The sequence below is a fragment of the Peromyscus californicus genome, unplaced genomic scaffold (assembly GCF_007827085.1).
Source record: "Peromyscus californicus insignis strain IS unplaced genomic scaffold, ASM782708v3 Scaffold_14__1_contigs__length_90479793_seg_2, whole genome shotgun sequence".
Lineage (NCBI taxonomy): Eukaryota > Metazoa > Chordata > Mammalia > Rodentia > Cricetidae > Peromyscus > Peromyscus californicus.
In genome coordinates, this window is record NW_026294436.1 from 26,192,690 (window position 1) to 26,217,095 (window position 24,406).

The 24,406-nt window shown below is 39.2% G+C and overlaps 1 protein-coding gene across 3 annotated transcripts in view; it reads right to left on the minus strand.

Moving 5' to 3' along the window:
• Crb1 (crumbs cell polarity complex component 1) overlaps positions 1-741 on the minus strand; it is a 185,045-nt gene extending 184,304 nt beyond the window's left edge. For all 3 annotated transcript variants that reach the window (XM_052737099.1, XM_052737098.1, XM_052737097.1), the window contains exon 1: positions 515-741. In XM_052737099.1, the coding sequence (XP_052593059.1) occupies positions 515-584 (70 nt within the window). In that variant the 5' untranslated portion in view covers positions 585-741. The remainder of the gene's footprint in view (positions 1-514) is intronic.
• Positions 742-24,406: the final 23,665 nt, after the last annotated feature.

A 24,406-nucleotide genomic window follows, 5' to 3' on the forward strand; every position in this document is an offset into this window, starting at 1 on the left:
GAATTTGGTGAAAATAATATCTTCATTCATAAAACGGAAGCACACAACTATATGACTATTTCTCTAGTGGTGGGGGGAAGAGGGACAGTTTTAACCATTCTCCTTTGGGAAGTATAGAGACCGTCCCTCTGATTATGAGAGCAACTGTAGCAATTCAGAATTATTTAACTGTGAAGACAAATAGATAGCATATGAGAATAAGAGACAATATAACTTATTAATAACATCATTTTAAGAAAGACCAACTTTATATAAAGTGCCAAAACTAACTCGTAAGTGTGCAAATACAACAAAATATTCTTTCTGCATGGCCCTTTCATTCTGCTTCATGCTCACTACTCAAGAGATAAAACAGTTTGAGAATGCAACTACTCCTTAGCGTAAATCACAAAACCTGGACTAAAAGCGCTGACTCAGTGCACTTGCTAACGATTATAAGAACACTTACACGCCCTTTCTTGTAACTACACGCAAGAGAGCTAAGAAGCAAGTTCAGCAAGTGGGAAGGGCTTACTCTTTATGCAGATGAGCAGTGAGAAACTGAGGTAGAAGATGAGAAGGTAGTCGGTTTTCCTGGGCTTCATGGTCTTAGACAGCACCCTCTGAAGTGCTGCTGATGCTGTCCCTGTCTGGCTCAGGCCTCTTCTCTGCCTCAGAGAGGAGCAGGTGCATCAGAGACTCAGGATGCCATCCCTGTCCCAAGCTTCCACAGCTCCTCCACAGACTTAGATTCAAAAAGCACTTGTGCTTCCTCCCATCTCACTGAAACAGGAGGATGGGGTAATCAGTCAAACCTGGAGCAGATTTTTTCCAGTCTGGACTGGATTCATGCCCCTTCGGGCATTTCCTACCAGTTTTCTTGCCTCCTGGAAAGGATCCACTGTGGGATAGGGTCTTGCTCTTAATAGAGAAATTAATTTCTTGTCACAGTCTTAGCACATGGTTATTCTGATATGGCAACTTTTAAAGAAACACTCTAGAATTCTGTATATTTACATTAGTTTCCAAAACCCAATTTACAGAAATGTAATTTTCTTCTGTTTCTAAACCCTACAGTAACAGTTCAGTAGTGCTTTTGGTGTTGATAGGGTAGAAAAATTGTAAGAAAAAATAAGCTATCACATTAAATGAGTAGAATTATAGAGACGTGGGGGTAGTTTTTCTATTACAAGTGTTTACACTCTGCTCTTGAAATTACATCCTCTGGGATTTCTTAAGCTATTTCTTTGCCATCATTAATTCATGCAAATTAATAGGTACATAACAAACCCTATAGTTAAAAATGGAATGCCTGATTCTGTGATTGGTATCTGTGCTAGTACATGTCTGTGCTTTTTGTATAATAAAAGCTGGCCATGCAGCTTAAAATGCAATTCATATGACTGATTCTGTGTTAATCTTCATAGTTCAGTTAGATGTTTAATGACACAACATCTATTTTGAAGATTTTGTATTTCCTGCCCATCTATAAAGAACCCATGGTATTCTTATAGCTAACTTAATATTTTTTGGCAATGATATTCTATGACCTCTCTCAGAATATTTTATTTGATAAAGTAGAATTGACTCATTTAAAATGATTTATTTTAGTTTTGTGTTGGGACATGTGTCTATAGTCTGAAATACTACGGAGACTGAGGTTGGGTGATCACTTGAGTCCATGAGTTCAAGACTAGGTTGGGCAACATAGCGAGATTCCATCTAAAAGATTATATATGAAATATTTCCTTAGATTTCAGCTCCATGGAGTAGGATGATCATGCTGGTCTGACATAGAGGTTTTCCAGAATGAGATTCTTAGAAAAGACATAGAGACACAGAATGATGACAGAAGGGCATCCACACAGTTTACTACTACTACTACAATAATAATAATAATAATAATAATAATAATAATAATAATAATAATAATAATAATTTCCTAGGTTTTAATAGGGAGACTTTAGGAAAATGGCTGTTATGAAATCAGAAAATAATTCTGGGAATACAGAATGTGTACTCTGTCGTTTTCTGGTTTGGGTATTAGGGTGAAAATAGCTTCACAGAAGAAGTTTGGGGTGCTCCTTTTGATCTTTTGTTTCCTTTTGTTTCCTCCTCCTCCTCCTCCTCCTCCTCCTCCTCCTCCTCCTCCTCCTCCTCCTCCTTCTCCTTCCTTTTTCTTCTTCTTGAGTAGTTTACTGTGGATTATAGATCTTAGAATGTCTAACAGAATTCTGCTGTGAACCTGTCTGGTCCTGGACCTTTGTTGTTGTTGTTGTTGTTGTTGGAAGTCTTTTCTTGCTATGTTACTTTTTCAATTTCCTCATTTGTTTTGAGTCTATTTAGGGAGTTGACATCTTGGTTTAATTTTTGTGATTTGGCTGCCTCTAGAAAAATCATACATTTCTTTTAGATTTTCTAGCTTAATGGAGCTCAAGATTTTAAACAGTCCCTTATAATAGTCTGAATTTCTTTGGTGTCTGCTGTAATTTTTCCTGTTCATTTCTGATTCCATTAATTTGGATGAATCCTCTCTTTCTTTCTTTTTGTTAGTTGGAACAATGGTCTGTCATTTTGGTTTATATTTTCAAGGAACCAGCTTTTAGATTAATTGGGGGTGTGGGTTTTTTTTGTATTATTTTCTTTGTTTCTATTCTGTTGCTTTCTGCTCTGACTTTTATTATCTCTGGCCATCAATTGAGTTTAAATTTGGTTTGTTCTTATTTTTTCCGTGTTTTTGAGTTGCATCATAAAACCATGTATTTGTGTTCTTTCTGGTATTTTTTAATGTGGACACTAAGAGTTACAAATTTCTCTTATAGGGATGCTTTCACTGTGTCCCAGAGGTTTGTGTTGTGTCAATGCTAGTGAAATCAAGGTTATTGGAGGAGAATCCACAACCACCGAGTCACTAAATCAGCACAATCCCTAACAACAACAACAATCTATAAACATTTGTCTTTAAACCCATAGATGGGATTAGTCTTCACTCCTCACCAAGAAAACATCTGTTTGCAATGGATGGAGACCACTACAGAAAACCACAGCCAATCAAAATGCAGAATTGCCGGGCGGTGGTGGCGCACGCCTTTAATCCCAGCACTCGGGAGGCAGAGCCAGGCGGATCTCTGTGAGTTCGAGGCCAGCCTGGGCTACCAAGTGAGTTCCAGGAAAGGCGCAAAAACTACACAGAGAAACCCTGTCTCGAAAAACCAAAAAAAAAAAAAAAATGCAGAATTATGGAGCAAAGTCCCAGTGGATACATCTACAGAACACCCCCACACCTACAGTTCAGGCAACATTGCGGAAGAGGTGGCAGAAGGACTATGAGAACCAGAAGTCTGGCTGTGAGATTATGCTTCCTAGTAACATCAGAAACTACAGCCATAAAGTCTTACCAACATATCTGCCCAAATGTGAGCTGAACAAGGCTGACATTAGTGAGCACAACTAAACAGCAAAAATCCTATGAAGCCTCAACCTACACAGAGAACTACAGGCAACTGAGTAAATCTGAAAGTGGGAGACATGGGAAGAGCAAACCAATTGGTTGTTCAGTGACAAATAGTTAACCCTGAAAACATATCTACAAGTAACATTATATGGACTCAACAGGTTACATTTAGGAATATATATGCATAAGCAAATACATATACACATGCAAGAACAATTAATGAAAAAAGATGCCATGAATTTGAAAGAGAGTTGGGAGGGTTACATTGGGAGGGTTTGGGGAAGGAAAGGCAAGGGGGAAATGTTTAAATTAACATAAAATCTCAAAAATAGACAACATCATCATTAACAAAACAGTAAGACATAGGTACAGAAAACATTTCCTAACTACGTAGGGGAAAAGAAGAATTAAAGCAAAAGAACCAGGGTGATGGATAAGTATGCAAGAACTATTCTAAGACAGCATTCCAGTCCCCAATTCATACTGCTTTGGTAAAAACGTAGGTAGATGTGTAACACTAAGCCAGCAGTTCCCTAATGACTGTAGCTGAGCATCTGGATAACACAGATGATTGACAGGCAGATGAGTCCTAAGTTCTCCAAAGTAAACATTATTCTCCAGTAATCAAGATGCGCTGCACTATGGACTCTTCCTTATAATTACTAATGCTCATTTCCATGCATATAAGTGACTGAAACACATTAATGCTTGGTAAGTATTTCTTCTTTGTCTAGATTCACATTTAAAAGAGACTTCTTAGATTATAAGTGACAGGTCCCTTTAACAACAGAAAGAACTCAGCAGAACAAGGTTAAATAGGATGGAACAACAGTGGTACAGGGCCCAAAGACTAAGAATTACATACACTTGCATCATGATGATTCCATTGAAATCAATTAATTACAGTGAGTTTTCAGGTCACATTCCAAGGGGCGGGGGTCAGAGTGGCCAGGCTAGAGGACAGAAGTGTTGCCCTGAATGACAATCCAGACGTACAAAGCTACAAGAGGAAAAGTGATAATTCCTCAAAAGCGTTGAACATGCTCCTGTCAGATCAAAGTTTAGTGGAGCTCAGCAATTAGAACAAATGCCCACCACACAGCTCAAGAAAAAAAAAAAAAACTGCAAATCCATCACAGGCTCCAGCATCTATTACAGCCTTTCAAGTGAAAAAGAATCTACTGCAAAATTATTATATATCAAAATATACCTTTTCTACTTATGAGTTCTGCAGAATTTGATAAAATTTCTAGAAATATAAGTATTACAAGTTGTCACATGAGCAAAATAATTACTTGATTATTCTATTGGTTTTATTAAAACTTGATTATTCTATTTGTTTTATTAAAACTCTATTACTGCCTTTCGAAATTATTATATTTTAAAATACATGTAAAACGTTTTTAAAATTTTTTATTTGTGTGTTCATGTGTGTGTGTGGGTACACACATGTGTGTGGGTGTATGTGGAGGTAAGAGGACAACCTCAAGTGTCCTTCCTTAGAAGCAGTCCTTCCTTTTGGAGACAGTTTGTCACCGGCCTAGAACTCACCAAGTACATGAGGCAGACTGGCTAGAGAGCCCCTGAAATCCATCTGACTTTGCCGCCTCACAGTTGGGTTTACAAGAACATGCCACCCTGCCTGGCTTATTTCCACACTGCTTCTGGTAGAGAATAAAGATGTATTTCTAATAACCAATGTGTAGAGTTTTATTAGCAGCTCCGGTCTTAATGAATGAATCTATGTCTCTACTCAGACATGAAAAAGCGCTGAAGCATTTTTGCTCTCTCAATGATCATCACCACTAAGAAGTAGGACACAGCAACAGAACCTGAGAGTCGAGTAGGAAGATCAATGTGGAAAAAAAGAATTGCACTGTCATAAATCACTGTGACAGTGCTGAGGACAGAAGAGAAACAGTTCTGAGTTGTTGTCACTCTTGACATCAATATTGATTTCTAAAGTCTTTTGTGGGCTAAAACCTTCAGTTTCCTTGGCATTTAATATCTTTCTACAATGATTCCATAGAACATGTGTGAGCATTGCTCTTGACAATGGAGGATAATGAGCACAGAAAAAAAATCCCATGGACGACCCTTGACTTGCTCTTGCAAGTGAGTGACAGCAAAGTGCGTGAACCAGATTTTAGGAAACCTTAAATCAACACACACGTTGGGACTTTCTTTCTATGAATTATAGCCATAAATCAATTTATCTAGCCTTCTGTAGAGGAGGAGAAAAGTTGTAGGGATTGAAAGGCTGAAGATTGTAGAGTAGAGCTTCAGGGATCAGACTTCTAGAGCACTTTCCCATCAGCATCATTAGGACACTGGGATTTCTGAGAATGATGCTGTACCCAAGTGCTTTTCACTGGGAAAAAACTCCAAAAATCTCCAATCTAGATGATTTTTTAAAAAACTCTCTGGGCTTATTTGTAAATTTTAATTGAACACAGTCAGCTATTATTCTTTAAAACCTGGATATTTTAACGATGCACTTAGTGTTCATCAGAAAAGCTCTTTGTGCATTTTGGCAACAGTTTGTGCAGAGACTCACAACCGGGCAACAAGAAGAGAATGAATGACTGTGGGATGCTCAGCTTTAAACAGAGCATCTATATCATTACATCTTCCAGCTCTCAGAGAGTATAACAAAAGAGGGGCCTGGAGGAATGCAAGAACTGGAGTTTGAAGACATACTGAAAAACGGTGTCTTTTGGTTATGACGAGGGACTCATGCACTCACTGAGTAATGATTACTGCACAAGATAGGCCCTGTAATCATTTTACCATGCATAGAGGAGAGGCTCATGAGATTCCACCAAAAACTATCCCAAAGGCAACATTAATAAAGGCATTTAAGGCCTAAGAGTGAGCAAAATATACTAATATGTTAGTGGAATGAACAGATAATTGGGATTGTCTTGACTAAAAGGATACTGAGAGGAAATATTGAAGGCATATTGGAATAGGATGACAAAGCAGTTTTATGACAGGAAGGCCAATGTCAGAAATGCTGGAGCATCAACACAGCATCATAAGGAGAAGAACTGCAATGGTTAACCTTATGTTTCAACTTGACTGGGCTAAGGGTTATCCAGCTGGCTGGTGACATGGTTGTTTCATGTTGATTCTGTGAGAGTGCTTCTAGTTGATATTGGCCTTTGAGTGAGGAGTAGAACTAGTTAAGGAGAATTTTGCCACTGTAGATAACCTTCATTGGAAGCATTAAGAACCTGCCAAACACAGACACAGACACAGGCAAAGACACACACACACACACACACACACACACAAAACAGACACACACAGGTGAAGAAAGGGTAGGTTTGTTCCCTTTGAGGTGTGCACCACCATCTCAATACTCAATGCCCTTGAGTATTGGTGCTCCTGGTTCTCAAGCCTTTGATGTAGACCTAATTATATCATGTTTCTTGACCTTCCATCTTGAAAAATACAGTTTGTACTCTTTTGTCTTCCAAATTCCATGAGCCAATTCTGAATTCTCATCACACGTGTATACATGCACACATATACCACTCATACATATATTTTCATACTTAGATTTCAGTCTGAAAACAGTAATACACAGTCATTTATCAGAATTGATCAATTTCAGGTTTTAGTATGAGGGAAGTGTAGCTAGAGTTTTCCTGCCTTGCCCACAGTCAGGACAAATCTCTCTCACCCACCAGTCCCACAGCCGCTCAGACCCAACCAAGTAAACACAGAGACTTATTATATTGCTTACAAACTGTATGGCCGTGGCAGGCTTCTTGCTAACTGTTCTTATAGCTTAAATTAATCCATGTCCATAAATCTATACCTTGCCACGTGGCTTGTGGCTTACCGGCATCTTCACATGCTGCTTGTCCTGGCAGCGGCTGGCAGTGACTCCCTCAGCTACCTATACTTCCTGCCTTGCCACTGGCCAATCAGTGTTTTATTTATTGACCAATCAGAGCAACACATTTGCCATACAGAACATCCCACAGCAGGGAAGATATGGGATTACCAAAATAATAGAGACTGTAGCTATTTAGTGAAAGTTCGGGTATATAGATTACTTACTATCTTCTTTTGATGATCCACTCTATAAACAACTGCCCATTTAAAGGTTATGAATGTTTTATAGTTTTAAATATTTAAAATTTTTAAATAGAAAAATATTGCATGGCATTGAAATTTCTGTGTTCACAATGAAAGAGCTACTGGAAAAAGCCATGCTCATTCGCACATATCTTTTCTGTAACTGCACTCACAGGACAATGACGGAGGTGAGTATTCATAGCAGACTGATTTTGTAGAACTTTACAGAAAACATTTGCTGATCCTTGATCTAGGACATATTTGATCTGTGGACAGACAGCTCTAATACGAATTGTCGTCAGACAAGTAGTACAGTCATGAGCCAGCACCACCTAAGTATAAACTAGCAGTGAAGAGAATCTCCAGTTCTTCTATGTACCACTAGATTATCACCTGAAATGATATAGACCACCGCACAGTAAAATATCCACAAAAGCATATATCATGCTGCAAAGCTGGGAAGGAACAAGTTCCTTGAAACAAATTTCAAGGAATTTATGTCAGATATGCTGTTTTTTAAAAAAAAAGGTTAAAGGAAGCCTTGAAGGATCAACTTACAACTTCCATTTTAGAGAAAGTGTCATCATCTGAAGAAAGAAAAACAGAATAATAATCATAGCTCAAGCTTTGATACCCACCAGCCCTGAGACACATCCTGCATTTATGACTTCATTAACTGAACACATATTTAATTGAAAACATTTGTTACTATAGATAATCTTACAGTTCAATTCACGATTTCCAGTTTCATGATTGTGTGAAAGTGATGTGCATCCATTAGAAACCGTGTATTTTCAGTTTTGCTCTTTTGCAGAGACAGCAGTATTCCATGGATAGATAGGTTATCTTCTCATGATACTGGAAAATGGCAGTGATCCAAAGCTCACAGTAATCATACAGTTAGAGAAACCAATACTCAAGGTACTGGAAGACTAAACTCTCATGTTCTACAGGAGCAGGTTCTTCAATGCATTTTAACTTACCATATTTTCAACTTAATGTTTATTTATCTGTACATGACATTGGACAAGTTTAAAATTTCTGAACAGTTTTATTAGAAAATGTTCTTTAACATTTATTTATTTAGTATGGAGTAGAACACATGACACAGTGTGTGTGTGTGTGTGTGTGTGTGTGTGTGTGTGTGTACAACCTGTGGAAGTAGGTTCTCTTCTCCTACTGAGTAGGTTCTGAGACTCAAACTCAGGCTTGCCAACAAGTTTCTTTATCTGCTGTACCACCTCACCAGCCCAATGACCCTGTTCCTTAAATAAGTATATAGGACTACTATGAAAAAAATAAAGAAATCCCATTGACAACCCCATTACAATAGAGACAGCGACATTTTCCACAGTGTTGTGTATTCAGCATTGTTCCAAGCACTGCAGATAACAGTTCATTTGGGTTCTCACATTCTTTTAGAGATGTTAAACAAGTTGTAGCTCATTTCAAAGCTTGTGATTGTTGTTCTGTGATGGAAATTGGATACTCCATATACAGAATGCATGTCTGTAACCACTGCACTTCACTATTTCCTCAAGCAAAATAAAAGTAATAAAACAGCCGGGCGGTGGTGGCGCACGCCTTTAATCCCAGCACTCGGGAGGCAGAGCCAGGTGAATTTCTGTGAGTTCAAGGCCAGCCTGGGCTACCAAGTGAGTTCCAGGAAAGGCACAAAGCTACACAGAGAAACCCTGTCTCGAAAAACAAAACAAAACAAAAAAAAAACAAAAAAAAAGTAATAAAACATGAAAGTCAACATTCTATCTAAGTTTGGATTTTTAATAACTTACTAAAATAGTTATGCTTTAATGGAAAATATTCAAAGCTTCAATATAAAGACAAGAGCTACCAAGAGAGCAAAATGGAAGACAAATAGAACCCAACTCATGTAGCATGAATCTTAAAAGTTCTTATTAATAAAAACAAACCTTGGAGCCAGGTATTGGGGTAATGCTGGAAGGTCAGAGAAGCAGAACAGGCCACAGCTACCTCACCTCGCCAGTTCCTCAGGTGATCCTGTTTCCTCAGACTGGAAGCCTTTCAGTCCTCATCCAGAATGAATCTCAGCTGAACTGTTGCTCAAAAGCCTAAAAGTTTAACCAGCTAAAAGCTTCTAGTTTCTGGTCTTCATGCCTTATATACCTTTCTGCTTTCTGCCATCACTCCCTGGGATTAAAGGCCCACTTTCTGGGATTAAAGGCGTGAGTCACCATGCTTGGCTGTATCCTTGAACACACAGAGATCCAGGTAGATCTCTGCCTCTGGAATGCTAGGATTAAAGGTGTGTGCTACCACTGTCTATTTCTATGTTTAATATTGTGGCTGTTCTGTTCTCTGACCCCAGATAATTTTATTAGCATGCACAATATTTTGGGGAACACAATACCACCACAAACTCATCTGAGAACATGTATGCAGATCAGTGATATTCAAAACAAGCTGTATTAAGAGGCTTCATTGAAAGAAAATCATGACACACACACACACACACACACACACACACACACACACACACACACACACACACACACACCACACACGCATATGCACCCAAATACACAGAAAAAAAAAGAAAATAAAAATAAACATAGCTCCCTTCATGTACTGGAAACTGGAATTAGTGCATGCAAGTACTCCATCTTTGAGCTCTGCCCCAAGAAACATCCAGAGGAGACCTCCTCCTGATAGAGTGGGCTCATCTCAAAGAAACTGACATCAGAGCCACATGTGATGGAGGCTGGGCATAAAGATAAATTAGACAGGAAAGGTAGTGCCCAGCATGTTCATGTTCTTACATATTCTTTCTTGAAGCTTTTGTCTCCCTTAACCTGACTAAATCTATCACAATTCTACATTTTTTATAACTATGAAATACAATGTTTTTTTCCCCTCAAAGCTACAAACAACTCCAGGTAACAAGAAGTAAAATTGACACTAAGAACATTCTTCTTTTTTAAATGTTATGCACACTACTTCCATTGTTCCTTTATACTTACTTATTGTATGTTGTTATCACCTCACAGCATTCAGAACATCCATGGTTTGGATACCTCCGCTCTGCAACCATTAATTTCCTGTCCTTCACTCAGGTCACTCACATATGTTGGAAAGCTTGTATATGCACTATTCACAAAACATCTTTCCTACTTTTAAAATTCTAAGTTCTGTGTTATTGATGATTTCATTGTAATTAGAAAAGTTTTTTTATTTTTTTTGGTTTTTCGAGACAGGGTTTCTCTGTGTAGCTTTGTGCCTTTCCTGGAACTCACTCTGTAGACCAGGCTGGCCTCGAACTCACAGAGATCTGCCTGGCTCTGCCTCCCAAGTGCTGAGATTAAAGACATGCACCACCATGGCCCGGCATAATTATAAAAGTTTAGAAAGCAATGTGGTTATCAAAAGGGTACAAGTTGAATGTATGACTTGATTATTTAATAGGACATTAAGCAGCTGCTTATATACTACTTTAAAATTGTTTTAGTTTTGACAGTACCTTACACTTATATAATGTATGGTGATAATATTGGACCCTCATTACTTTGTCTTGTCCCCCTTTCATGCCTGCTAAACCCCCTCTTCCCAAAGAGTCACTTCCTATTTTCCCATCTTTTTTGTTGTTGTTTTGGGTGCAGATCTTGTGCAGGTAATCACATTTGCAGTTTTTTCTTGAGTGCAACAGCCATTCATACACAAAACACAGAGTTTTATTGCGTTCTGCCGCATCCTTTGGCTCCTATTGTTTCTCTACTTGCTCTTCCATGATGTCCCATGGGCACTGCAGGGGCTAAGAGATATCCTGTTTAGGGGTGGGAACTCAATAGTCACAGCACTTTGACTAGTTATGAGTTTTAAACATTGCTCACTGCAAAAAAAAAAAATGATTTGGCCAAGGTGAGATCAACACTAGCTATGGATAAAACTATTAATGTTTATGAGGCAATTAATTAGACTACATGCCTGTTTAGCAATGCGTCAGTAGTACATTCCCTTGTCAGGCCTCAAAACTGAACTCTAAGTCCCATTCAGCTGGTCAGCAACCCAACAAGTCAGGGTAACAGGAAACAGAGATCCGAACACCCACTCAGCAAAGGAGAGATAAGACTTCTATACCGTGAAAGACTCTCAACAATCTAACGTGAAATTCCTATGTCCCATCACAAAACACACCCTGAGTAACCAAGATAACAGGTCTTCACCGAAATTTCCTACCCCCACAGTAACGTCCTCCAAGAAAAGTAATAATGTTTTAAAAGTAATGGTAATAAACATGATTACGGAGGTCAAAGATGGTATCAGTAAATGCCGGAATGAAGACGTGAAAAATCAAACAGCAGAATGAAACAATGAGAACAATTCAAGATATGAATACAGCCACGGACGGGCTTTTGGCCAGGCTCATAGGATCAGCAACATATTCACTCCCATGGAGTGGGCCTTAAAGCCATCAGGAAGTGGTCGTTGTCTCCAGAATATTGGTGCCACTATTGTAGCAGTGGCTAGCTGGTCCATTTTGTAGCACCTAGGGAAAACAGCTAGGTAAGACTGTTGATGATTTCTCTCCCAAACAGCCTCTTAAGCACCTTCTGACACCATGAACACTATCCACCGGGGAGAATGCCTCCAGTTCAGTTCCAGCATGATTTCTCTGTGTACTCTATTAAAAGGATTATTGTATCGTCAGTGATAAATCACACCATCTAGTTCTGATGGACAAAGCTGTTTATGAATTCAAACACACACACACACACACACACACAAACACACACACATACACACACTCACACACACACACACACACACACACACACACACACACACATCTGTGTTAGTTCCTTTCCTGTGATGATATATTGTGTCCCCCAATATGTTGTGCACCCCAATAAACTTATTTGGGGTCAGAGGACAGAACAACCACTAGATAGACGTAGAGGCCAGAAAATGGTGGTACACACGCCTTTAATCCTAGCATTCTGGAGGCAGAGATCCATGCGGATCTCTGTGAGTTCAAAGCCACACTGGAAACAGCCAGGTATGGTGACACACATCTTTAATCCCAGGAAGTGATGGCAGGAAGCAGGAAGGTATATAAGGTGTGAAAACCAGGAACTAGAGTCTGTTAAGCTTTTAGGCGTTTAAACAGCATTTCAGCTGAGATCCATTCGGATGAGGACACAGAGGCTTCCAGTCTGAGGAAACAGGATCAGCTGAGAAATTGGGAGGTGAGGTGGCTGTGGCTTGTTCTGTTTCTCTGATCTTCCAGCATTCACCCCAATATCTGGCTCCTGGGTTTGTTTTTATTAATAAGACCCTTTAAGATTCACATACACTTTCACATTAGTATAATAAAAATATCTAAATCCATCTAACCTTTTTGGAAAAGGTGGTTTATTTAACTCATGGAATCTAAAACCCAAGACAGCACAATTGGTTTAGCTTCCCATGATGTCCTAACTGCATCATGGCAGGAGCATGTGAGGGAATCAAAGATCACATGCCCAAACAGGATGCTAGTGTAGGATAAAGAGTGGGACTCCTCTTGTAACAACTCACTCTCAGAAAACATTTCTTCAGGAAACCATCATTTCCTTCAAAGAGAAGTATCCCCAATAACCCACCATCTTAGTTATGGTTATTCACCATGACCAAAAAACAAGTTGAGGAGAAAAGGGCTTATTTAGCTTATATTTCCACATTGCTGTTTAGCATCAAAAGAAATCAGAGCAGGAACTCAAACAGGGCAGGAACCTGGAGGCAGGAGCTGATGCAGAGGTGCTGCTTAGTGACTTGCTCCATATCTTTTTCAGCCTACTTTCTTATAGAACCCAGGACCACCATCCCAGAGATGGAACAACCCACAATGGACTGAGCCCTTTCTCATCAATCACTAATTAAGAAAACGCCCCACAGGCTTGCCTCCAGCCCTTTTTGTTTGTTTGTTTTTGTTCGTTTGTTTTCCAAGACAGGGTTTCTCTGTGTAGCCCTGGCTATTCTGGAACTGACTCTGTAGACCAGGCTGCCCTTGAACTCACAGAGATCCACCTGCCTCTTCCTCCCAAGTAATGGCATTAAAGGTATAGCTACCACCACCCAGCTGGGAGCCATTTTCTTAATTGAGGTTCCCTCCTCTGGAGTGATTTGACTTTGTGAAGCTGAAATCAAACTATCCAGCACACTCACTTCCCTCTCAGCAGGCGCTAACTTTTATCGCTCTCCCAGCCATCCCGATGGTCACACTAGGGACCAACCCTCTAGTGATGAAACTTTTGAGGAGACAAACAGTATCCAAACCAGAAAAGCACCATGAAAAACAGCATGTATAGCTCGTACAGAACATTCATGTTACGAAAGAAGAGATTTTATGCATTCATTTTACACTTGCCTAGGAGATTATAAGAATTTAAAAAGAAACAGTTTCATCTAGCTGTCACAAAGAGCAAATAAAAATCCAGAATAGAGAGAGATAAGTTGGAAATTTTTCATAATATGACCATTTTTTACTTTTTAAATTTTAATTTAAAATACACCAAGAAAAGTTTTCACGATCTAGTCTGAGAGATCTGTCTCTTTTTTTGGTCTTTCAGCACATGTTGTTTCTACTTCTCAGACCCTTGAGGTGCTATACAGTATTAGGACATTTTAATGAAAAGTAAAGAGCTAAACTGGGGTTGGAGAGACAGTTCAGCTCAGTGTCCAGCACTTAGGGCAGGTGGCTCACCCCTGTCTGTAAGTTCATCTCCCGGGGGAGCCAATGCCTCTGACCCCTGTTAACATCTGCACAACACAGATACACAGACACACAGACATCATGGACACACACACACACACACACACACACACACACACACACACACACACATACACCCCTAAAAATGATTAAAAAATTAAATAAATAAGGACCTAAACCAAAGTAGAATGCCTCTACCTTTGGAAAACCCATACACTGATAAGTGATAAATGGCAATTACCATTTAATCCCTACCTACTATACTGCTCTTTTACTCTAACTTTAATTTCAAAAACCTTAAAAATGAAGCCAACAAACTAATGAATACAGTTTTTAAGGTCCAAACTGTCTTAACTCCATTCAATTCTCTTTATGCCATAGGCCTCCTTATCATTTGATATTTCTTGAATTTTCAGAATGTACCATGTTTTGATATTTGATTAACACTTGTCAACTCTCTCTCCCCTCCCTCTCTCCTCCATCCCTCTACCCCACCCCCCTCTTTTGTGTGCCTGTATGTGTGTGTGCAGCAGGTAAAGGCTCTAACATCTCTGACATCTTGAATTAAATCCCCAGGACTTGAGAACAGACTCCGAGCCGGGCGGTGGTGGCGCATGCTTTTAACCCCAGCACTCAGGAGGCAGAGGCAGGCGGATCTCTGTGAGTTGGGGGCCAGCCTGGGCTACCAAGTGAGTTCCAGGAAAGGCACAAAGCTACACAGAGAAACCCTGTCTCGAAAAATTTAAAAGAAAAGAGAACAAACTCCTAAAATCATCCTCTAGCCTCCACTATGCTGCAACATATAGTGGGCATGCACACGTGTGCACACACAATAAATATAAATTGTAAGGATTCATTTTCTTTTCATTTGTAGTGTAGGTTCTTTATTCAATGATATCTTGTTTTATATGATTTCTAGTTGCTGTATTTAGTTTTTAAATTTTATGACAAATTAGCAATGTCTTTTACAGATAGGAAGCCTGGCAATGGTCTGTTTGTCCTTCACAGCATCAACTCTAGGGACTCGATAATTCTTCACAATACACTTTCTGACTAGAAGAACATATTTTATTGGAAATTGTGTCACCTTTAAATACACATTTATAATGGAAATATGAAAATGCTTTTCCAGTCTTAAAATATGTGATTTTGATTGAGATTTATAGTTATTCTTTGATACAAAAATATTTAAAATAAAAAATTATGAACATCAATAACATTTGTAATTCTTAGTTAATATCAGAGTTTATTCTCTGAGTCTGGATTAATATTGCTGAATTACCTATTCACAGTTAATTACATCATTTAAGGTGTGGATTCATGTGATAGCTGTGCCTGTGTGCCAAAGTTTAAAGTTTCTTTAACATGCAAACTCCCACTGGGCATTTTATATTTTACAGTCCAAACAAGCGATCCCAACAGGATCCCAGCCACCCTCCAGGGAGCTCTGAGAAGCAGTGGTGTGTGATACAGTTCTGCTTATTTTGATGAATTCCTCCATGAAGAACATGTTTTCTCCGCCTTGCCTGTGGTCGATACCACCAGGGAACAATTCCACTGTCACTGATGAATGCTAGCTAGGTCAGACCTTGTCAGTGCAAGTGAAAGTCTTGTGATTAGCATCCTGTACCTTCTTACTAATGAACCTTCTAATCACAAAATCTGTCTTTACTGCTAATATTCTACTAACTGCTAAATGCCCTTGAAGGTTAGATAGGCTGGAAATAATAGATTGGCTTTTATATTTCCTTTTCCTTGCATCATGCCTTTTGAATTCATTTAGGACTTACTGTTCATGACTTTTAGAACAGCCAGGTACAGCCAGTCAACACTGTGACTCTGACGACCTCAGGGGTACAATTTCAAGTGGTAAACAGAAGTTACAACTATGCAAACAGTCAGTATTAAGAAGTACGTTTTAAAATACTTAGGGTTTTTGAGAAACATTTTGCCAGTAGAAAAAAAAAACATGTAGAAATATTTATGAGAGATTTTGTTTGGAAAAATTTAATTGGAAAAAAGTAGTAGTGAGAAAGTTTGTTTTTAGTCCTCTAAATTTTTAAATGTTTTTAATTGTAATAGAATTACATAACTTCCCATATCTTTTTTGCTCCTCCAGTCCCTCCCAGCTACCCTCCAACCACTCTGTTTTATACCAAAGGTGAACAAGTAACTTGGAAGTCAAGTAACTTGGAAGTCAATGCTTAACTAAAAGTTTGTCTAATGTAATCTCTGCTGCTTTTTAGCTTAATATGAACACTATACATTTAGTTATGCAAGGACTTATTTATTTTTGTACCAGATCCGTTATATAGTTGATTAACTCTAAGATAAAAACAATTGCAAAGTATATCATCATTTTCCACATCTATCATTAACAAAGAAACCTATCATCCATTAAGACACAGGAGGGCATTGAGGAGGATACATGTGATAAAATGTGGAAACTATTATAAAATTACAAAAAGGTACCAATTGGAAGTTAAGATGCTAAAATGTGAAAAAAATCTTTTTAGGACATAGGAGCTAGCAATTATAAAAATATGACTGAGTAGCAGAAACAAAGGCAGCCTTCAAGAACCCTCTTTTTAGCCAGTTATTTCAACTAAGTCAGTGTTCATCACGATTTGCCTAAAACTGAATAGCACCTACCTGAATTTACACATCATCTCTCTTTTAATTGCGTTGGTACTAACATGCTATAAATAACAAGAACAGCTACCAAAGAGTTTTAGAAATATATATATGTTTTAGAGAGAGCTCAGAAATATATTAAAAATAGTCTTAGATGCATCAAAGGAGAATTATAAAAATATTAAGTGAACCACAGGAAGGTAAGAAAAAGAAAATAGGGAGGAAAACAGAAAAAAAACAAACAGCAAAAAGTTAATTGCAGATTTAAGTATATTAAGAGTTATATAAATGTAAATGAGAAAATACACCAATTTAAACATATCGGTTGTGAATTTTGAAATGTGACCTAGCTACATATATCTAAACTATATCCACATGAACTTTAAAAATAGGCAGAATAAGAGTAAATGGGCATAAAATACATGCTGGACAGATAATAATTAAAGAAAATCACGAATACTTGTTTTAATGTTAGTTACACTTTACAGCAAAGAAAATTGTTGAATACAAAGATTTAAACAGTAGAGATACACTGCATTCTGAAATTAGATATCAAAATTGCAAAATATTCCAAGGAAAACTCATAAACCTAAAATATAAACAGACAAGTCTGTATGTGACTGAAGTTCTATGTCCCATATCAAACTTGATACCAAAATTAGAAGAGTAAGGAAGAATGTAAATGAAACACACAATGCATCAATCTATTCTAACTGAAATTTATAAAAAGACCCCATCCCAAGCAACAGTAGAACACATATTTTCTTCTTAATCTTTCAAATTCTAGGAGAGACAACAACCCATGCCATTGTTCAAGCTCGGTACATTTACAGGAATTAAAGTCATGCATAGTTTGTCCTCTGACAACAATGAAATGAAACTGTAAGTTGTAATCAAAGGGTAACAAGTGTATCTCCAAACACTTGGACGTTGTAAAGCATACTTCCAAGTAATTCAATGGTTCAAAAGGATGTCTCCTGGAATACTAAGCAAGTTGTCAAGGAAGGGAAGCAATTCAACAGTCCTTCCCAGCTGCAACACACTAGGAACCACAGCAATTATCAGCATGGCAAGAAGTGCATGAAAGTGCAAAAAGTGGCACTCACATGTCACTGGCAACCAGCAACTGTTTAATTAGACTTAGGACTCAACAGGTGGGAAGTCATGCCTGGCAATAGGCATCTAGCCAGGTTCCTGGGGCTAGTGAGGTCATAGATCTTAGAGAACAATCTGCTACTGCCACTCTTCAGACCAAAATAATTCCCTACTATATTCTAAGTCATATCCTTATAACAACAAATAAGTGTAGCTACCACCCTTCATCAAATAAGCCTCTTCTTACAGCAAATAGAGATCATCACAGAAAACCACGGAGGGAGACAATGTAGTGATCACTGAACTGTGGGACCTGAGCCCCATTGGCTACATCTGCACCACAGCTCCTGCATCTATGGCACAGGTAACATCTCAGAAGAGGGAGTAGAAATATTTTGTGAAAGTCTCTACTAGAAATGGCTGCAAAAACAAGCCTAGACCAATGCTAATATCAATGGACATGTTAAGGTGAAAGAGTACCAGTTTCCATCCCTAAACAAAGAGCTATAGATAACTAGTGACTGCTGGGGGGAGGGCGAATAGCATCTCTCAATGATGAGCCTCCTTTTTGGGTGTCTACTAGAGAGTATTCAGCTCTGAAACCATATACATACAAAAATAAAAAACGGATTCAGTAGGTTCTATTTACATGTGTTTGCACAGACACATGCATGTGTATATACCAAAAGTATTCAAAGAGAAAGAAGCTACCAGCTTGACAATGGGGAGTAAAAGGAGGGTTTAAGGGGGTAACTGGGAGGGGCAGGAGGAGGAAAGGGAGGGGTAAGTGATACAATTCTATTTCAATTTAAAACATTTAAAAATAAAATTAAAAATAGCGCACTGAACAGGATAAAAGTGGAATATTCCATATAAAAATTCGGAGGTGATATTAATGTTGAGAGTAAAATAAATAGCACTAAATACCTACTTTGGAAAAGTTCACACATCAATAATCTAAACAAACAATAAGAAAAACAGAAATACGAAAAATAAGTAGACATCAGTGAAATCGAAAACAGAGAAATTTAATGACAAGATCTAAATTTTCAAAATGATCAATAAGTTGTTAAACCTCCTCTAAGACCTCAAACACAAAAAGAGAGCCATTAAATGCGAATACTAGAAAGGAAAGAAGAGTTGTTACTAGAGGCCCCAAGGATCATAAAGAGGATGATATGAACAGCTATGCCTACAAATTCGATAACACAGATCAAATAGTTCTCTGGATACAGAAATCATAAACTCTCACAGATACTAAGTAATCATGGAATCATTTTGTTACTACTTTGTAACTGTAATTTTGCTACTGTTATGAATTGTAATGTACATATCTGATATGCGATCCCCAAAGGGGTCCTGACCCACAGGTTGAAAACCACCGATCTATAATGACTTATTAAAAGAAAGGAATCTCTAGAAGTCACAAATGATAGTAGACATTAAGAGAAGTTATGGACACAGTAGAGAATGGGAGGCAGAGTACATGCAGGATTATATTCATTTTTATTGCTAATGTATTTCTACTTTCTGAGACAGTTCTTGGATTATACTAACTTGAGAAAAAGTGGTCATAGTATACTGGTTTCAAAAACTTCATTTCCTAGTTACTTCTTATTCACTCTTCTTCACAAGTCTTTTTGAAATTTAGGTACTCACAACATGGTTTAATTTAGGATTCTGCATTCTAAACCACCCCAGCCGATTTGACTGGTTCAAGCCTCCGCTGCACTCAGTGGGTGGTTTGGCTGTTCACTGTCAAACTAGCACAATCTCACTCATATGACTAATATTTGGCAGCCTATCCACTAAGCCACATGGATAACTGGATGACGTGTCCGTCATCATCTATCAGGTTAGACATGGACTCTATTAAAGATAATCCCAGGATTACAAAAGCTGCGTGAACAAGCCACTGTGTGTGGGCATTTTTCATGCAACTATCGTCCTACCTTTGCTTGATGGCCAAGTTTAATTACCCTTTTGGGATGTCGACTTTTCTCTGTTCTAGGTTGTCACTTAGAATAGAGAGTTCAAATTGCTCAAGTGGTTGCTGGAGCTTAATTACCAAGATGTGAGTAGAAGCATTCCATTTTTTAAACAAGGTCCTCAAAATACAACTCTCTGTGCCAGAATCGTAGGGACAGGAAGCTTAAGCTCCCCACTGGGTCCATGGCAGACTTGTAGTGAAACCATTCCTTCCAGTTGTTGGTTCTCATTTATTTCCCTAGAGGGACACAGTAGTGCATGTTCTTATTGATTTAGAATATGCACTGTGTTTTGGAAGAGTGTGCATCAATTATCTCTGAGCTGCAGAGATATCAATCCCTCAGCTGCAGCTTCAACAGAGTTTTTCATACTTCTGTCAAGTCAACATCTACTCAGGCATTTAAAATAGGAAATCACTGGATTCCTAAAGCAGGTGCCTAATTCTGTACCACAGAAAGATGTGTTGAACACAGCTATCAGCCACTACTGGTCTTGTTGATTTTCTCATAGGATGTTTTAGTGTTATTCCCTATTTTGGTGAGGTGGGACACCTAGTACCAGCAAAGGACCAGTTGAATAGCCTTGGGAAATGGGAACTTATGTTCCTGTGACCGGAAATGACTTTCACCTCTGCCCTCATGGCTTCTTCATGCTTACAACCACTGCACTGCTACTGAACTGACTGAGCCCAGGAAAGGACCATGAATTTGGCAAGTCACTTCCTCTGTTCAGTTTGTCTTCAACGGTGGATAATCTTTCATGGTATAAAAATTTTACAACACACTTAGCAGCTTGAAATACCAAATATTTATTATTTTACATCATTGTATTGTCAGCAAAACAGAAATAGCTGCTTATAGTTCAGTTTCCCTCAAGAGGTAGCCATCAAGGAAGGAGTCTCAGTCTGCAACCTGAGGGATCCTTTTCAAGTTCACTGGGATAGCCTCTTTTTCTCTTTAACATAGCATGGGTTAGACCAGTGTTCCCTGAGTATCCTTATGTCAAGGAGCTGTAGTCCTTGGAGAAAGTGACATAAGTAAGAACAGGAAGCCACAGTGCTTGTTACAAATGAATCTCCCAAAGTGCACATCATTCTTCTTTCTATTATTCTCATTAGTATTAGGAGGAAACTTAGGCTTCCTTTGTTGAAGAGGATGTATCAAAGAACTACTGGCAGGTAAGGAATGCTGTGAGCAGAAGAAATGGTCTCCCCCAGGGAAGAGCATCCCAGTTGTTTATCTAATAGCAGGTGGTCAACTCTGAGATTGCATATATACAGGTAACATTGTATGGGCTAATCAGTTTATATTTATGTATTTATGTTTATATATGCATATATAATGTATATGCACATATCAACAATTTAAAAAAGAGGTCATGATTTTGAGAGAGAGCTAGAGGGTACATATGAGGGGTTAAGGAAAGGAATAGGAAGGAAGGAGGGTATGTAATTATATTATAGTTTTGAAAAATAAAAAATTATAAAAAGGAAATATGAGTCTATATCTTTAAATACACATACATAATTGATATAGTGAGCAACACAGGTGTCTTCAGGCTGTATGCTGGCTCTCATGGGTGTATTTATGTATTTCTGTTCTATCTGTCTCCCTTATGCTGGCTACTCAGGTACCGCTGAATTGCAACATTTCTTCCAAGTTGAAATATTTACCCCAAGAAAGAGGAGGAGGAGCCTCAGGAGCCTCTGGTGATAAACAGGAAATAATCAAAAGATCACTTATCCAGGAAACATAGAAGCCTGGAAGATTCTTGGGAGCTCCTATCAACAGCATAAAAAGAAGTGGCTAGGGGTGAAGACCCTGACCCTCCAAAGCGCAGTTGGGAAGAGATTCTATGGTGGAATTCGCCTGCAAGCTGCAGAGAGCGCCAAGGATGCAGTTTCCAGGATTTGTCATTCATGGTGGATTTGGGCTTTCGGGTGATACAGCTGCTGAGATGGGATGCTGGCAAGTTTCAAGCCTCCCTTCACGACAGAGCTAGTTCAAGGCCAGACTGCACACACACACACACAAAACGAAAACAAAAACAAAAAACAAAAACAAATAAACAAAAACCAGGACCCTGCATTAAGTTAAATAGTAAAAAGGTGCAAGGTGGTGGGGGAGTGTAGGAGGAAAGGGAGGAGAAGAGGAGAAAAAAGGGACGGCAAGACCCTGCCTTAGATTAAATAGCAGAATGGTGGAGGAAAAGAAGGAGGACAAAGAGAAGAAGGAGAAACTGGAGATAAAGCCTAGTGGCAGAGCTCTCCCCTGACAGGTGCTCGGTTCAGTCCCTAGTGTCTTGTCCATTAGTTCAAGCAGTTCCTTGTATATGTGCACTTCTTGTTGCTGCTGTCACTAACTATTGTAAACAGTGACTAAAAACAATTAAAAAATTATTCTCACATACACCTGGAAGTTACACTACAAAATGTCTTGACGGACTGAAATGAAAATGTTGATTGGACTATATTCCTTCTAGAGTCTTCAGGGTAAACATACTGACATATTGGCCTCCACCCACTAGGAGACTTGCATTCCTTGTCCCAGGAGCCTCTCATTCCAACTGTATTACCAAGGCTCCATTTAACTATAATCCTCCTGAATCTCTTTTTTTGTTAATTTTAATAATTTTACATATCAGCCGCGGATTCCCTTGTCCTCCCTCCTCCAACCCCTCAGCCTTCCCCCCCAAGTCCACCCCCCACCCATTCCCACCTCCTCCAAGGCAAGGTCTCCCCTGGGGAGTCACCCCAGCCTGGTCAGCCAAGGCAGGTCCAGTCCCCTCCTCCCTATACCAAGGCTGAGCAAAGTGTCTCAGCATAGGCCCTAGGTTCTAAAAAGCCAGCCCATGCACCAAGGACAGGTCCCAGTTCCACTGCCTGGGGGCCTCCCAAACAGTTTAAAGCTCATCAACTGTCTCACTTATCCAGAGGGCCTGGTCCAGTTCCATGGGGGCTCCTCAGCTATTGGTTCACAGTTCATGTGTTTCCACTAATTGGGCTATTTGTCCCTGTGCTTTTTCCAATCATGGTCTCAATATCTCTTGCTCATATAATCCCTCCTCTCTCTCAATGATTGGACTCCTGGAGCTCCACCTGGGGCTTGGCCGTGGGTCTCTGCATCTGCTTCCATAAGTCACTGGATGAGAGTTCTATCATGACAGTTAGGGTGTTTGGCTATCCGATCATCAGAGTAGGTCAATTCGGGCTTTCTCTAGACCATTGCCAGTAGTCTATAGTGGAGGTATCTTTGTGGATTTCTGGGGACCTCTCTAGCACTCTGCTTCTTCCTAATTAAGCTCCCTCAAAACCCAACTATACCACTCTTGGGCATATGCCCAAGGAATGCTCAATCATACCACAAGGACACATGCTCAACTATGTTCATAGCAGCATTATTTGTAATACCCAGAACCTGGAAACAACCTAGATGCCCTTCAACTGAAGAATGGATAAATAAAATGTGGTACATATACAAATGGAGTACTATGCAGCAGAGAAAAACAATGATATCATGAGGTTTGCAGGCATATGGATGGAACTAGAAAATATCCTGAGTGAGGTAACCCAGACTCAGAAAGACAAACATGGTATGTACTCACTCATAAGTGGATACTAGATGTAAAGCAAAGGATAACCAGGGAGCAACTCACAACTTCAGGGAGCCTACCTTGTAAAGAGGACCCCAAGAAAGACACAGGGATCACCCAATGACAGAGAAATGGATGAGATCTACATGAGCAAACTGGGGGTGAGGGGGAAGGCTTATGGAGGGCAAGGGTCGGGAGAAAGAGAGTTTAGGGCAGCAGGAGGTCCCAGCTGAATCAGGAACAGAGTGGGAGAACAAGGAAAGAGAGACCATGATAAATGAAGACCACATGGGAATAGGAAGAAGCTGAATCTCTTTTTTAAAGACTAATGTGATTCCATTGGGCCAACCCAGACAATCCAAAGCCCCTAAGGGTATTTTGTCACTAAGGCTGAATATTCTCAGGTTCTAGGGACTAGGATAAGGTCAACTTTGGGATCATTATTCGCTGTGCCACAAATAGCACCTACTATTATCATCTCTGACCTACAGAAGAGATCCTTTTCAATGGTTTTGGTCTTTGAGTAACATGATCTCAACTGTAAACAGCAAATTTTCATTCCCTATTGTGGGCACTCTAGTCTTGGGGTGTACCCAACAATTCACCTCACCATTTAGTCAGTTCCTTCATCTAGATGTTAATTAAGCTGATTCTCTCTCACTTACTCTGGCTCAGGACTTTCTCCTTGACACTAATGCCAATCTACCAGCAGGTTTTCACTACTTCCCAGAGTCCTTTATAGGCTCATAAATACTGGCACAGTGCTTTAATATTGTACTCTGTCCAACTTTGTGGTACGTCTTGTTTTGATTCCAGCATCCTTGGACTCTAGTTCCATGCCTACTCCC